At 44.0% G+C, this 14,412-nt stretch overlaps 1 protein-coding gene across 5 annotated transcripts in view; it reads left to right on the top strand.

Annotated features, from left to right (window-relative positions):
- Positions 1-14,412, top strand: part of ULK4 (unc-51 like kinase 4) — a 487,365-nt gene that overhangs the window by 300,786 nt on the left and 172,167 nt on the right. For 4 of the 5 annotated variants that reach the window (XM_033930453.1, XM_033930452.1, XM_033930451.1 and 1 more), the window contains one exon: positions 5,955-6,003. In XM_033930453.1, the coding sequence (XP_033786344.1) occupies positions 5,955-6,003 (49 nt within the window). Of the gene's footprint in view, positions 1-520; positions 658-5,954; positions 6,004-14,412 lie in introns of those variants that run through there. The other variant, XM_033930454.1, reaches the window with a different exon arrangement.

Genomic DNA, 14,412 nt, shown 5'->3' with positions numbered 1-14,412 from the left:
AAAGAGACTCCAGAGTGAGAGGGCATAGAATGAGATTAAGAGGTGATAAGGCTCAGGTGTAATCTAAGGAAATACATTTTTACAGAAAGGGTGGTAGATGCATGGAATAGCCTCCGAGTATAGGTGGGGGGAGACAAATATTGTGTCTGAATTCAAGAAAGTGTGGAACAGGCACGTGGGATCTCTTAGGGAGAAGAGGAGATAGTGGATGCTATGGATGAGCAGACTGGATGGGCTATTTGACCTTTATCTGCTGTCATGTTTCTGTGTTTCTATCTTTTCTGCTTTGTAGTTGAAAACTATCATGCTGCTTTGTCAAATTTTTCTACTATCTTGCTGCCATCTCTTTTTGCCTGTTTCTAGAAATAAGTATATTTAAAACTCTTTAAGAAGCATTTTGGAAAATGTTCTCAATAAAAAGACTTTAAAAAACTGCAAAGACCTCAATCAGTAACTTCATTGTGGCAAAGAGAACAAAATATATTGCCTAACATATGGCTGTGTTTTTTTTCATTTGTAGAAAATGATTTCCGATTGGAGGGCCATTAACATTTCTGCTTTAGCATCTTCATCAAATTGTGACATTCTGATCATATTGGAAATGCAGGAAAGTTAATGATGCTTTAATATGTTAGCATGATCTAAAAATAAAATGAGCAGTCAGCAGTAATAAGACAAGCATTTGACTATTTTATCATAGTTAGATGTTGCCTATAGCTGGATGATTTTTTAATGTACTAGAATGTATAGAAAGGGCAGTAGGAATGTATGTTAATGTGAATTTCTACTCTAATACAGTGGTACCTTGGTTTAAGAGCATAATTCGTTCCAGAAGTATGCTCTTAAACCAAAACACTCGTATATCAAAGCAACTTTCCCCATAGAAGATAATGGAAACTTGAATAATTCGTTCCACCAACCCCCCCCCCGCCCCCGAGGCTACCGGCTCTGCTCCATCACCCCCTCCCCCCACTCTAACCGACATCGCACCCCCCGAACCGGCATCGCAACCCCCCCCCCGCGAACGCTTCCCCCCCCCCCCCGCGAGAACCGCAAAGCACCCCGTGCTGAAAGCGGCACCTACCCGCCCTTCCTCCCAAGCATGGTCCTTACCCCTTCTGCTCGAGAGAACGAGAGCCAGAAGGCCTTGAGCATGCGCAGATGCTCAAAGCCTAGCCCAGGCAAGATGCGGGAGCTCGCATTCACCCTTACAACGAGCAGAAGGGGTAAGGACCGTGCTTGGGAGGAAGGGCGGGCGGATGCCGCTTTCAGCACAGGGGTGCTTTGCGGTTCTCGCGGGGGGGGCGTTCTCGTGGGTGGGGGGTGCGATGCCTGTTCGGGGGGGGGGTGCGATGCCAGTTAGAGCAGGGGGGAGGTGCTCGTACACCAGAACATGCTCGGTTTGCGAGGCAAAAGTTTGCTGAGTGTTTTGCTCATCTTGCAAAACACTCGCAAACCGGGTTACTCGCAAACCGAGGTTCCACTGTACTGGCTAGCAATTGGCATTTAATTGACAATGTCATATTTATGACTGAACCAGATATGCTGTTTCCAGGTATGGCTTATCACATATATAGTTATATGAACTTGGCATAAATAAAGTTAATTTATCTAAGATTAGGGCATAGAGAAAATACAAGTAAAAAGTTGTTTCGTTCAGCAATAAAACACTCATTCTGTGAACAGAAAACTGCAGCTTAAGAATGCCACGTAATTCTCCTAAGTCAACTCAAAAAAGCAGGGTACTGAGTAATTCAAAAATGAGAGAAAACAAAGTATTTTCTATAAACTTACACCGAAAAAATCTCTCTTACATGAAATGCATATATTCAATGGTGCTTTCTGTTCCCCTATGCTCAGAGATATGAAGCTCTGAAAGGATAAACCCCATCTCGGAGCTTATCATCCAGTCATTGCGTTATGGCAGGAGTGCCTACACTTTTTTGGCTTGTGAGCTACTTTTAAAATGACCAAGTCAAAATGATCTACCAACAGTAAAATTTTAAAAAACACAAAGCACACTGTACGCAGAGAAAATGTTAATTATCATTTATATTCTGGGGTTTTTTTTTCAAAGAGATCAAGGCAGATGACTTTATGCAATGTCACTTCAATAACAAATAGACAAAAATAGACAAATATACCCCCTCCCTTTTTACTAAACCACGATAGCGGTTTTTAGTGCAGGGAGCTGCGCTGAATGCCCTGCGCATCTCTCGATGCTCATAGGCTCCCTGCGTTAAAACCCGCTATTACGGTTTAGTAAAAGGGAGCCATAGTGCAAAATATAGACAGCAGATATAAATTCTAAAAACGGCCACATTTTGATCACTAAATCGAAAATAAAATCATTTTTCCTACCTTTGTTGTCTGGTCATTATTCAAATCTTGTTGGTCCCAGGCTCTGGTTGTCTTCTGATAACTTGCTTGCCAAGGTCTCCTTCTTTCTTCTTTCTCCGTGCTAACCATCCATCTTCTATTTCTGTCCTCCCCTTCGGTTTCCTTCCCTCCCCTGGAAATATGGCATCTTTCCTTTTTTTTGTCTCTATCCACAGATCCATTTTTTCTCAACTACCCTTTCATCTAGCATCTCTCCCTCCTTCCTCACCACCTCAGGGTCCACCATCTCTCCCTTTCTTTTCCCAACTACCTTCCTATCCAGTATCTCTTCCCCACCCCTCCACACCATCCCTTGTGTCCATCTACTCTCCCTTTCTGTTCCTTCCCTCCCTAAATCCACCATCTCTCTCCCACTCCTCTGTATTTAGACCCATTATTTCTTCCCCAAAAGTCTTGCATATGCACGTCTCTTTAAACCCCCCTTCCCTCCCTCCCTCCGTGTACTTCTACACCAGGGCCCCCCTCCCCCGAAGGCTTGCACCCCACCCCTGAAGGCCTGCACTACCCCTTGAAGGCCTGCACATTTCCCCCTGAAGGCCTGCCCCTGCCCCCCCCAGAAGGCCTGCCCCCCCCCCCCCGGAAGGCCTGCTTGTTCCTCCTTGCCCTCCCACATCCATCTAATTCCTGCAGTGAGCATCCTGCAGAGAGGATTGCTGGTACTTTAGCGATCCTTGCAGGTTGTCATAGGCCTCAGGAGCTGTCTTCCCTCTGCCCTGATCCTGCCTCTGACTCAGAGGAGGGGCGGGACCATGGCAGAGGGAAGATAGCTTCTGAGGCCTATGGCAACCTGCAAGAATTGCTAAAGTACCGGGAGGCCAGGGAGAAAGCCAGATGTCACCCAGCGGCAGCTGCTCACCCGACGGGCTATGGCAAGATGTGGACCAACGGGGCCAACCTGAAACTCTCCGTGGAGAGCAACGAGGGCAAGCTGCCCTGAACCGACTACATCAACACGTCCCAGCACCCCTCCCGATTGCTATCTAAACCCAACTGACAACCTGCACAAGCCCGTCTACTCCTACTTCTTCCTTCCTCGCTCCTTCAAGCACGCCACCGCCAGAAGGACGAGAGCGCGTTACGCCCCTCCACCGCCTTCTCCATCCGCCTGCTGTACGCCGAGGACTCCTCGTCCTCCTCCACCAGCAGCAACAGCCTGGGGGGCCCGGAGGGCGGTGGGGTGCACCGGGGACTGAACGAGCTGACTTCCCGACTGAACCTCCCCCCTCGCCCTCTAGAGCAGGAGTGGTGGCGGCTAGCCAGCAAGAGGCAGCGCTGCCAATCCTGCTTTAGGGGGCAAGGGGGGGAGGGTCAATCACAGAATTGGGAGGCCAGTTTTTGGTTTTTTTTAAAAAATCGTATCGATTCACCCAATGTGAATCGATTCGAATCGGGCAGCACTAAGAAGTCCTCGGCTCTTACTTCAACAGGTGTCTTTCTTCTGTAGTGTGCTAAGCTTCATCCCCCACCGCCCTGCCAGCGCTCTGATTGGCCGGCATTCTTCAAGAGGGGAAGGGAACCTGGCTTTGCGATCGACTGGGGTTGCTTGAGCGATCAACGTATTGGGCACCCCTACGTTATGGTAACATGTAATTATTAATTGTTATGCTTTTATATATTTGTTTAAACTTATGAGTACTTTATATTTTTGCTTCACTTGAAGTTTAAATGCAGCAAAATAGCAAGCCACAACTTGAAGATAACAAGCCACATAAATTGAAAATAGATCAGCCACTTATCTTTACTTTAAGTTTGGAGGTCTCGACTCAGCCCCATTTTAGTGACATACTTAGGAGACCTGGATTGAAAAGGTTCAAACGATATAGGCTTAAGTTTTAACGCACCCTACAAAGGGGCTAGCAATGAACTTGCTCAATGGCGTGGCTGTTGGATTTAATAGTGTTACTTCCCTGCAAATGACAAACGTGAATTTAACTTTTGTAGTTTCAAACATATACAGTTTTAACTGGATTTAAAAGTAAAGGTTTTGCAAGTAGGGGGAACTCAAGATTCCCCTGTAAATGTTTGATATCTTGACAAGGGAATTAATTTATTTTTTGACCCTTAGAGAGTCTTCTGTTAACCAAAAATATATATATATCCCTTCTTCTACGAAACTGTGCTAGCAGTTTCTAGCAAGGGGAGCACGCATTGCTCCCGACGCTCACAGAAACTCAGTGTGCGTCAGGAGCAGCGTGGGACATTCAGTGTGGCTCCCTGCGCTAGAAACGGCTAGCGCAGTTTCAAAGAAGAGGCAGATAGTATAGCTTTTCTATTTAGCATAGAAAATTAGATAGGTCCAAAATATGAATGTACCACCAGATAGATTTGTTGTGAATCGTGTAGATTTCCTTTTATTATTTTACTGTATTATGGCTTTCTCCCTTCCCTGTGATGGGGGCTAAGTACATCAAATTGTTATTATAGAAATTGATGTTTATATTTATTTTTTACTCATATATTGTTATGGGTGTTGATTTCTTGATTCTATTTGGTATTGAAACTATAAAATCTTAAAAAATAAAATAAAACAAATCAGAGAAAATATTTCTTCACTCAATGTGTAGTTAAACTCTGGAATTCATTGCCAGAGAATATAGTAAAAACTGCTTAGCTGGGTTTAAAAAAGGGTTTTGCGTTCCTAAAAGAAAAGTCCATAAGCCATTATTAATATGGACTTGGGAAAATCCATTGCTTTTTCCTGGAATAAGCAACATAAAATCTGTTTTGTTCTTTTGGGATATTGCAAGGTACTTGTGAATAAAAACAAGATCCTGGGCATTTGATCTGTCCTGGTATAGTAATGTTTATGTTTTCATTCATACTGTATACGCATACTGTTATGCCTTTTACTAGGGTTGTTGATATACACTGATTTTTATTAAACCACAGTAGAGCTTACTGTGAGCCGGCGAGGTAAATGCTCCGACGCTCATAGGAATTGAATGAGTATCAGAGCATTTACCTTGCCAGCCTGTGGTAAAAAGCTCTACCGTGGTTTATTTGAAATTTTTTTATACTGTTTACAAAAACACTAAGGGCTCCTTTTACAAAGGTACGCTAGCGGTTTTAACGCATACTTAGCGCGCATTAAAATGCCGCGTGCTAGCCCCTACCGCCTTCTTTTAATCAGGTGGTAATTTTTCGGCTAGCGTGTACTAATCTTGTGCATGCGCTAAAAACGCTAGCGCACCTTAGTAAAAGGAGCCCTAAATGGTTTACATCAATTGAAATATACATAAGATAAAAACAAACCATATCATAAAATCTATGTAATTAAACAATTTCTTTTCAGCAAATGTCAACTAATAAATTGCAAGAATACAATAGCAAACATGGTTTAGCTGATTTGTTTCTTCAAATGCCAACTAATAAATCACAAAAATGCAGTAACAAAACAACTGAATTTTTAACTGTTTCTTAAATTGAAGCCGGTTTACACACACATTAAAAGGAGCCCATAAAGAATTACTTGGAGGCTAAAGGTCTGTTTCGTAGACTTCTGCTTATCACCATCATTAGTACACATTTAATTCTGAAACATAATTTTTTTACAGGCTTTTGGAGGATCACCAACTTGTTCCAGTTCTCTTTCAAGTGGTTGTGGTAAGTATACATTTTCTGAAAATTAAAACAGCTTCTACATTTTCTCTAATACTACAACAAAGTGTCACATTTCCCAGTTTACGTTTATGTGATTAAGGTTCAGGATGAAGAGCAACCCAGCTGGGGTCTTCTCTGCTTACTAGCTAGTCCATGCATTTCTTGAATTGAATGTGCAAGCCTATTGTCAAATTCTTGAGATAATATTAATTAAAGCTAGGTGTTACTAAACTGCAGAAGAGCTTTTTACTGTGTGCCAGCGAGGTAAATGCTCTGACGCTCATAGAAATTGAATGAGTGTTGGAACATTTACCACACCAGCTCTTCCACAGTTTAGTAAAAGGAGCCATAAAAATATAAATCATTATCCCATATATATTGTATTATGTACTTGGATAGTCTAAAAGTTAATCAACAGAGTGTGGCGCAGTGGTTAAAGCTACAGCCTCAGCACCCTGAGGTTGTGGGTTCAAACCCATGCTGCTCCTTGTGACCCTGGGCAAGTCACTTAATCCCCCCATTGCCCCAGGTACATTAGATAGAATATGAGCCCACCGGGACAGAGAGGGAAAACTGCTTGTGTACCTGAATAAATGCATGTAAACCATTCTGAGCTTCCCTGGGAGAACGGTATAGAAAATTAAATAAATAAACAGTGTTGTTTTATATCATTAATCTAAATCAACTACCATACTGGTTTTAAGTGAAGCCCCATCTTTACATGTGACATCTAGATCCAAAATGTGATATTCAAGTTGGGATTTTAAAGATTTCCTGCATATTTTAAAATAGACTTGTTGAATGCATAGACTTCCGTAGAATACATATAAGAATGTGCAGGAGTACATGCATATTTGCCCACATGTACACAGGGAACAGTTTTTCACAAGAAATCATGCTCAATAAAAGAGCAGCTTCACTTACATGTGTAAGGTGTCAATTTGGTACCTTACAAATGTAATTGCTAGGTTTTCTAAAACTACATGGACAAAAAGAGCCAATTAAGGAACTTCCTTACGTTTGTACGGAATCTTTTCCCTTCTAACTTTAGCGAGTGCCCTCTCGTTCTCTTCACCTTGGAGAGGGTGAACAATCTCTCTTTCTCTACTAAGTCAATTCCCTTCAATATCTTGAATGTTTCGATCATGTCCCTTCTCAGTCTTCTCTTTTCAAGGGAGAAGTGGCCCAGTTTCTCTAGCCTCTCGTTGTACGGCAACTCCCCCAGTCCCTTAACCATTTTTGTTGCTCTTCTCTGGACCCTTTCATGTCCTTTTTCATGTACGACAACCAGTGTTGGATGCAGTATTCCAGGTGGGGGCGTACCATGCCACGGTATAACAGTATGACAACCTTTTCAGATCTGTTTATGATCCCCTTCTTAATCATTCCTAGCATTCTGTTCGCCCTTTTCACTGCCGCTGCCGCAGATTGCGTGGACGGTTTCATTGACTTGTCTACAAGTACTCCCAAGTCTCTTTCCTGGGGGCTCTCTCCAAGTATAGCATCGGACATCCTGTATTCATGCATACGATTTTTATTACCGACATGCATCACCTTGCACTTATCCACGTTAAACCTCATTTGCCATTTCTCAAGCGTATTTATGTCTCTTTGTAGGTCTTCGCAATCCTTCTGTGTCCTCACTACTCTGAATAACTTTGTATCATCTGCAAATTTAATCACCTCACTCGTCGTGCCAATTTCTACGTCATTTATAAATATGTTGAAGAGCTCAGGCCCGAGCACAGAACCCTGCGGCGTTTTTCCAGTCCGAGTATTGTCCATTCAACCCCACTCTCTGTTTCCTATACGCCAACTAATTTTTAATCCATGTGAGTATATCACCCTCAATTCCATGGCTCGCAATTTTTTGAAGTAGACGTTCATGTGGAACCTTGTCGAATGTCTTATGAAAATCTAGATATGTCGACTGGGTCACCCTTGTCTATCTGCCCATTTACTCTTTCAAAGAAGTGTAACTTTGTAAAGCAAGAACTTCCTTTGCTGAAGCTGTGTTGGCTGGTCCTCATCAGTTTGTGTCCTTCAAGGTGATCAATGATGCGGTTCTTTATCAGCGCCTCTACCATCTTTCCCGGTACTGAAGTCAGACTCACTGGTCTGTGGTTTCCCGGATCTCCCTTCGAACCTTTCTTGAAGATCGGAACAGCAAGTATCCATGTTATTAAGCCAAATTCATCAGTACAGATTGCAAAAGCTGAATAACTTCCAGAAGATTGTGATAGAAGAGGTGAAGATTCTTGAAAAGGAATTTCAGGAATTTGTAGACCTGGAGAAGAACACATTAGTTGAAAAGCATGAGGTCTCATATGGAGGAAACTCTGAACACTTTTGAAGAGACAGTGCAGCAAATTGCCATGGATGAAGAAGTCTTGGAACACATGGAAGAAAATCTTGAAGCATCAGCCACTTCTAATGAAGCAGCATAGCCCAATATACTAGAAATTTATTTTTTAATGTTTTGCAAAGAGAAGTTTCTGTCTGCTGATTGTGTGAAGCCAGAAGTAATACTGTGCATACACCAATTTCAATATTTTTCTACTGCACTAAAGCTCCTGGCCTGCTATCGTACAAGAACTTCTCCAGCCACAGCAGCATGCCATTTTGCACTCAGAATTTTGAAGAAATATTTAGGTTTTCCACTTTTGATCAGAAAATAGTTATGTTTAAGGGGGGGGGAAGAGGATGGGCAATTCACTGTAGTTTTAGAGTACTATGAAATCATCCAAACTCTAATGATCAAGAATGGATTTCAATTAACAATATTTGAAATAAAACTGCTGAACAAATTTTTTAAAAAAAAATAGTTTGTGGTTGCTGTCAGTGTACCAGGATACGAGTAGGCACAATTGGAGCTGGGAAGGAGATGCTGATCCGTAGTGGAAGATGTTGCCTGCCACTATCGCTGTACCTGGGGAGGGAGGGTGCTGGCTGGCTCCAAACCTGAAGCTCAAGGATGGTGCTGGATCTGGGCTGGGGAGAAGAGATGTGTTGGACTCATGGGGGGGTTGGGGCTGGAGAGAAAGGAGAGATGTACTGGACTTATGTGGAGGGGAGACTGAAATTGAAGGGAAGAAAGAAGTGCCAGACCTAAAGCTGGGAGATGGAGGGAAGGGAGAAGTATCAGATTCACGGCTCAGAGCTGGAGCTAGAGGGAAGAAAGAGAGATATTGGATCCATGGGAGGGAGGGCTTAAGGGAAGGGAGAGAGGTGCTGGATCCTTGGGGAGTGTTGAGAAGGGAGAGAGGTACTGAACCGCAGGGTAGGCTGGAGGGAAGGGTAAGCTAGATGTTCAATCCATGGGAGAAGTGATGAGGGAAGGGAGAAAGGTGCTGGACCTGCGGGGAGGAAGAGAGGGAAGGGAAAGAGAAATGCTGAACCAAGTGGATGAAGGGAGTGAAATATTTAACACAGTGGAGGAAGGGAGAAAAGAGAGAGTGAGAGAGTGAGAGATACATTGGTGTAAGGGAGTAAGAGGTGAGAAGCTGGACACAGGGAGATATAAGAAAAGAGGGGAAATGGTGGGCATGGATGGGAGCATAGGGACAGGGACACACAGGGAAATGCTGCATGGGGGTGGTATTTGGACATAGTCAATGGGGCAATGCCAGACATAGGAGGGTATATGGACACAGAAAGAAGATGGCTAGACATGAGGGAGAAGAACACAGAAGAGAGAAGTTGGACTTGGGAGAGTAGGGACACAGAGGATTGATACTGGGAATGGAGGGGTTAGGGACACAGAATAGTGTTGATGATGAAGGCAAGGAGATGGGCACAAGGGAAATACTAGAAAAGGAAGTATAGGAGACAGAGAAGGGAGATGCTGAGCATGGGAAAAAACTTACACAGAGATGGAAGATGAATGATGAGCATGGGGAAAGAAGACATGTCAAATAGTCAGGAGACCCTGGCGAGTGAGTTAAGAGTAGACAGAAGGAAACAGAAACCAGAGCCTAAGACTAATGTGATCAAGTTCAAGTTTCAAGTTTATTAAAAATTTTGATAAAATCGCAATCTCAAAAATTCAAAGCGATGTACAATAAAATATGGGAATGACAAGTAAAACAAATACTAACAAAGACATGGACTAACTAGATGCAAAAGGTTAAAGGGAGAACTACAGTTGTGATAGGAAAGAAACAATTAAAAGCTAGGAAAAAAAATATGAGAGCCTCTTAGAAATTTTAACCATCGAAGGTGCTTTAAAAAGAAAGGTTTTTAATAATCCTTTAAATTTGTCTAATGATTTTTCTTCCCTCAGTTATTTTGGGAATGAATTCCAAGTGTGAGGGGCTACAACTGAAAAGATAGTATCCCTTCGGGTATTAAATCATCTTTTTTTTTAAATTATTTATTCATTTTATCTCTTACATCAAGTGCATAAATAATTGACATATTGAATTGTATACATCACTTGAATTTCTTATCATTTCAACTTTAATACATAAGATTTAATCCCTTCCCTTCCACCCCTCCCACATTATATCCATTCAAATATATCATATAAAAATACTTGTCCAATGAACTAAAATTTAATCAAATTCAGACACCCCTGCCCCCCACCCTCCATCCGCACTTGTACTTATAATGGAAAAATGGTATTTATTCATTGCAATATTTTGTCAATTGTCCCCAGATCTCTTTAAATTTATTATAATTTCCTTTTTGTATCGCAATTGTTCTTTCCATTTTATAAATTTGACACGAGTTACACCAGAAACAGTAATTGAGTCTACTCCAATTCTTCCAATTAGATGTTATATGTTGAATGGCGACCCCTGCCATAATCAATAAAAGTTTGTTATTTTTTTTATGAAATTTGGCTCTGTGCCGTCATTGACATACCAAATAGAATTGTATCATATGATAGAGCCACAGGATTCTCCAATAAACAATTTATTTGTCCCCAAATTGATTTCCAAAAGGCTAAAATAAAGGGACAATAGAATAATAAATGATCTAGAGTCCCTACTTCGAGATTACAATGCCAGCATCTATTAGACTTAGAGCTATTCAACTTTTGTAATCTAACTGGGGTCCAAAAAGCTCTATGTAGAAGAAAAAACCAAGTTTGTCTCATAGATGCAGACACTGTACATCTCATCCTCCAAGACCAAATTCGTGGCCATTGAGACGCAGTAATTTGATGCTTAATCTCAATGCTCCAAATATCTCTAAGACCAGTTTTAGGCTTCTTTTTAACTACAGTAATCCATTTATCAATTTATACCACTGTGCGGCCTGGTGTCCCAGGAAGTCTACCTGAAAGCATAAGAACTCCAAACTATATTGATTGTTAAAAGTTTTCCATTTAGGGAACCCCACCTGAATAGCCTGCTTCAGTTGCATCCATCTAAAACTTTGCAATTTATTAAGGCCATATTTATATTGCAACTGTGAAAAATCAAGCAGTTTACCATTAGAAATAACATCATCCAAAATACGTATCCCTGCAATCATCCAATGCTTCCAGATGACCTTAAACCGCCAATTTGAATCTTGGAGTTTAGCCATATAGTCTGATTCATTGATTTATGTATTGGAACAGGTATTAAATTACTAACATATCGTAATGTTTTCCATGTATCCATTAATATTCTGTTTTCCTTATATTCTAGGCATTTTAATACTGAGAACATGACATAAACGCAGAGGAAACATGAGTCGCCATTCCAAACATAGCCAGTCTGGGGTTTTGTCTATGAGCTCTGGGAGGACATAAAATATAGGCATAAAATATAGGCTTGATGATACCTATAAAAATTGGAAAAATTTACCCCACCCTCTGTAATTGGTTTTTGTAAAGATACTAAAGCGATCCTAGGAGTTTTACCTAGCCAAATAAATGTTGTAAGAATACTGTGTAACTTTTTATAAAAGGACCCCTTAAAAAAATTGGTATCATACCCATTTGATAGCAAACAGGCAATATCATCTTTTTAATCATTTGGACTCTCCCCCACCAAGAAAGATGTAAAGGATTCCATTACTCGCACATTTCTGTTACCTTCTGTAATAAAGATTTTTCATTCTCCTTCATTGTGTCTTCCAGCGTATTTTTTATCCAAATGCCTAAATATTTTAATCCATCCTCCTTCCATACAAAAGGAAATGAATCAAACAAACCTTTTGTACAATGTACATTTAGTGGAAGAATTTCTGATTTGCTCCAATTTATCTTATAACCTGAAAATTTTCCAAATGTCTTAATCAATTCAAGTAAGCATGGAATGGTTGTTTCCGGATTTCTCAAATGAAGCAGTATATCATCTGCATATGCAGAGACTTTATATTCCCGATCTGAATAAGGAATACCCTGTATCTCCTTTACTTGCTGAATAGCTAATAACAAGGGTTCCAAATCAATATTGAAAAGTAAAGGAGATAGGGGACAACCTTGTCTAAACCCCCTCTGCAAACTAAAGCGTTCTGAAAAATTATTATTAATATACAATCTAGCAGCAGGGGAGCTATACAATGTTCATTTGTATAAATCCTGAATCTATTCCAAACCATTCCATAGATTGATACATGAAGGTCCATTCCTCCAGATCAAAGGCCTTATCCCAGGACAAGCAGGCATGATATTCTCACATGTGGGTGACGTCATCTACAGAGCCCCAGCGCGGACAGCTTTTCAAGCAAACTTGCTAGAAGTTTCAAGTTTGCACACTGCACCACGCATGTGTCTGCTTCCTCGCCCACTAGAGGGCGCGTTCCACCTCGTGGTCCTTAGTTCATTTTTTTCCGCGGAGCCAGTAAGCCCTGTGGATTGTGAGCTCCTAATCTTTTTTGTGTCGCTGCTTCCTGACACCGCGTCTGATTTTTTCGGTCGCTGTGCTTTTTGATTTCTGTTCTTTTCTGTTCTTTTCCTTTTCAAAAAAAAAAAAAACAAAATTTTTGTCTTCTCGTTGGGCTCCGGGGGCTCCCGGCAGCCGTGGCCGCGGGACGTCGATCGTTCCCGGCCAGTTTCGTCGTTGATGTCCCGTCCTGTAACGGGTTTCAAAAAGTGCAGCCGGTGCGAGAGGCTGCTCTCTATTACAGACCCCCACCGGTGGTGCATCGTTTGTCTGGGCCCGGAACACCCTACCACCTCGTGCGATCGCTGTTCCACGTTTCAACCCAGGGCTCTCCGTCGCAGGAGGGCCAGAATGGCGGAGTTGTTTAAGGCGGACCCCGTGGTAAAGGCCTCGACGTCGGCCTCGGCTTCGGCCCCGGCCTCGACCTCGGCCTCGGCGTCCTCGGGGCCCTCGGCCTCTCCTCGCCCTTCGACTTCCAAGTCGACCTCGGGAACGAAGGCTACCTCGGGTAAGTCCTCCTTTCCATCCCCTACAGGGTCTGCAAAGAAGCCGTCCTCTGCTTCGACCAAGGCGGGTGGGTCGTCCTCGGCCCCGCCTCGGGCCCCGCCCGTGCAAGCCCCGAGGGAACACTCGAGACCGAGGTCGCCCTCCAGGGAGCATGCCCCGGATTCGGATCTCCCGACTTTCGTCGGGATCCCGGCTTTCCAGGAGCTCCTCAGAGAGCTCATATCAACTGAGCTGTCGGGGGCCCTGGAACAGCTGCAACGGGCTTCGACCCCGGCGGCTGTTGCCTCGGCGGCCTCGGCGGCCTCGGCCTCGGGTGCCGGGGCTCCCTCGACCTCGGAGACCGGGGCTCCTCCGACCTCGGTCTCGGCTGTCGAGGCTCCGCCCGCCTCGGCCTCGGTCTCGGCCTCGGTTTCGGTCTTACCATCGACCGCGGGGGATCAGCCGGAGCGTAGCGTGCGGCCCCGGGACAAGGTGCGTCGGGTCCGCCGCATTTCCTCCTCCTCGTCCTCGAGGTCCTCCCGGGGGTCTTCGCCCTCGCCTCGGACTCGGTCGAGGCGCCGGCCGAGGAAGCCGAAGCGCTCACGGGGTTCGCCTCGAGGGCGCGGTCGGTCTTCCCCGATCGGGGGCGAGGCGTTGCGGGTGTCGGAGTTGCGCATTGACAATCCGAAGCTTCTCCGCTCCCCGGCGCGTCGGGTGTCCCGTTCTTCCTCGCCGAGGAAACGGGAGGGGGCCCTCGTCCCCCGGACCCCGGGGTCTTCGCCCCGGGCCTCGTCGAGGCGGACTCGTTCTCCTACCCCCTCGAGGCCTGTGGAGAGGACATCGTGGGGCTCGGGGTCAGGGAGAGATCCCTTGTATTATTCGCACGAGGCCTCTCCGGTTTCCTCGGCGAAAAAGTCGAGATCTCCTTCCCCACCTGCTAAACCGTCCTCATTCTCGGTTTTTGTGCAGGACATGGCCAAGGCCCTCGGGCTGGACCTTTCGGTCGGATCCCAGTATTCTAAGGAGTTCCTTGAGGAGCAGGACCTTCCAACTCCACCTCGGGAGGCTCCTCGGCTCCCATACAATAAGGTCCTCCTGCAGACTT

This window comes from Geotrypetes seraphini, chromosome 2 (assembly GCF_902459505.1).
Source record: "Geotrypetes seraphini chromosome 2, aGeoSer1.1, whole genome shotgun sequence".
In the NCBI taxonomy this organism is placed as follows: Eukaryota; Metazoa; Chordata; class Amphibia; order Gymnophiona; family Dermophiidae; genus Geotrypetes; species Geotrypetes seraphini.
The sequence above is the reverse complement of the archived record's forward strand: the minus strand, read 5'-3'. Positions and strand labels throughout refer to the sequence as shown.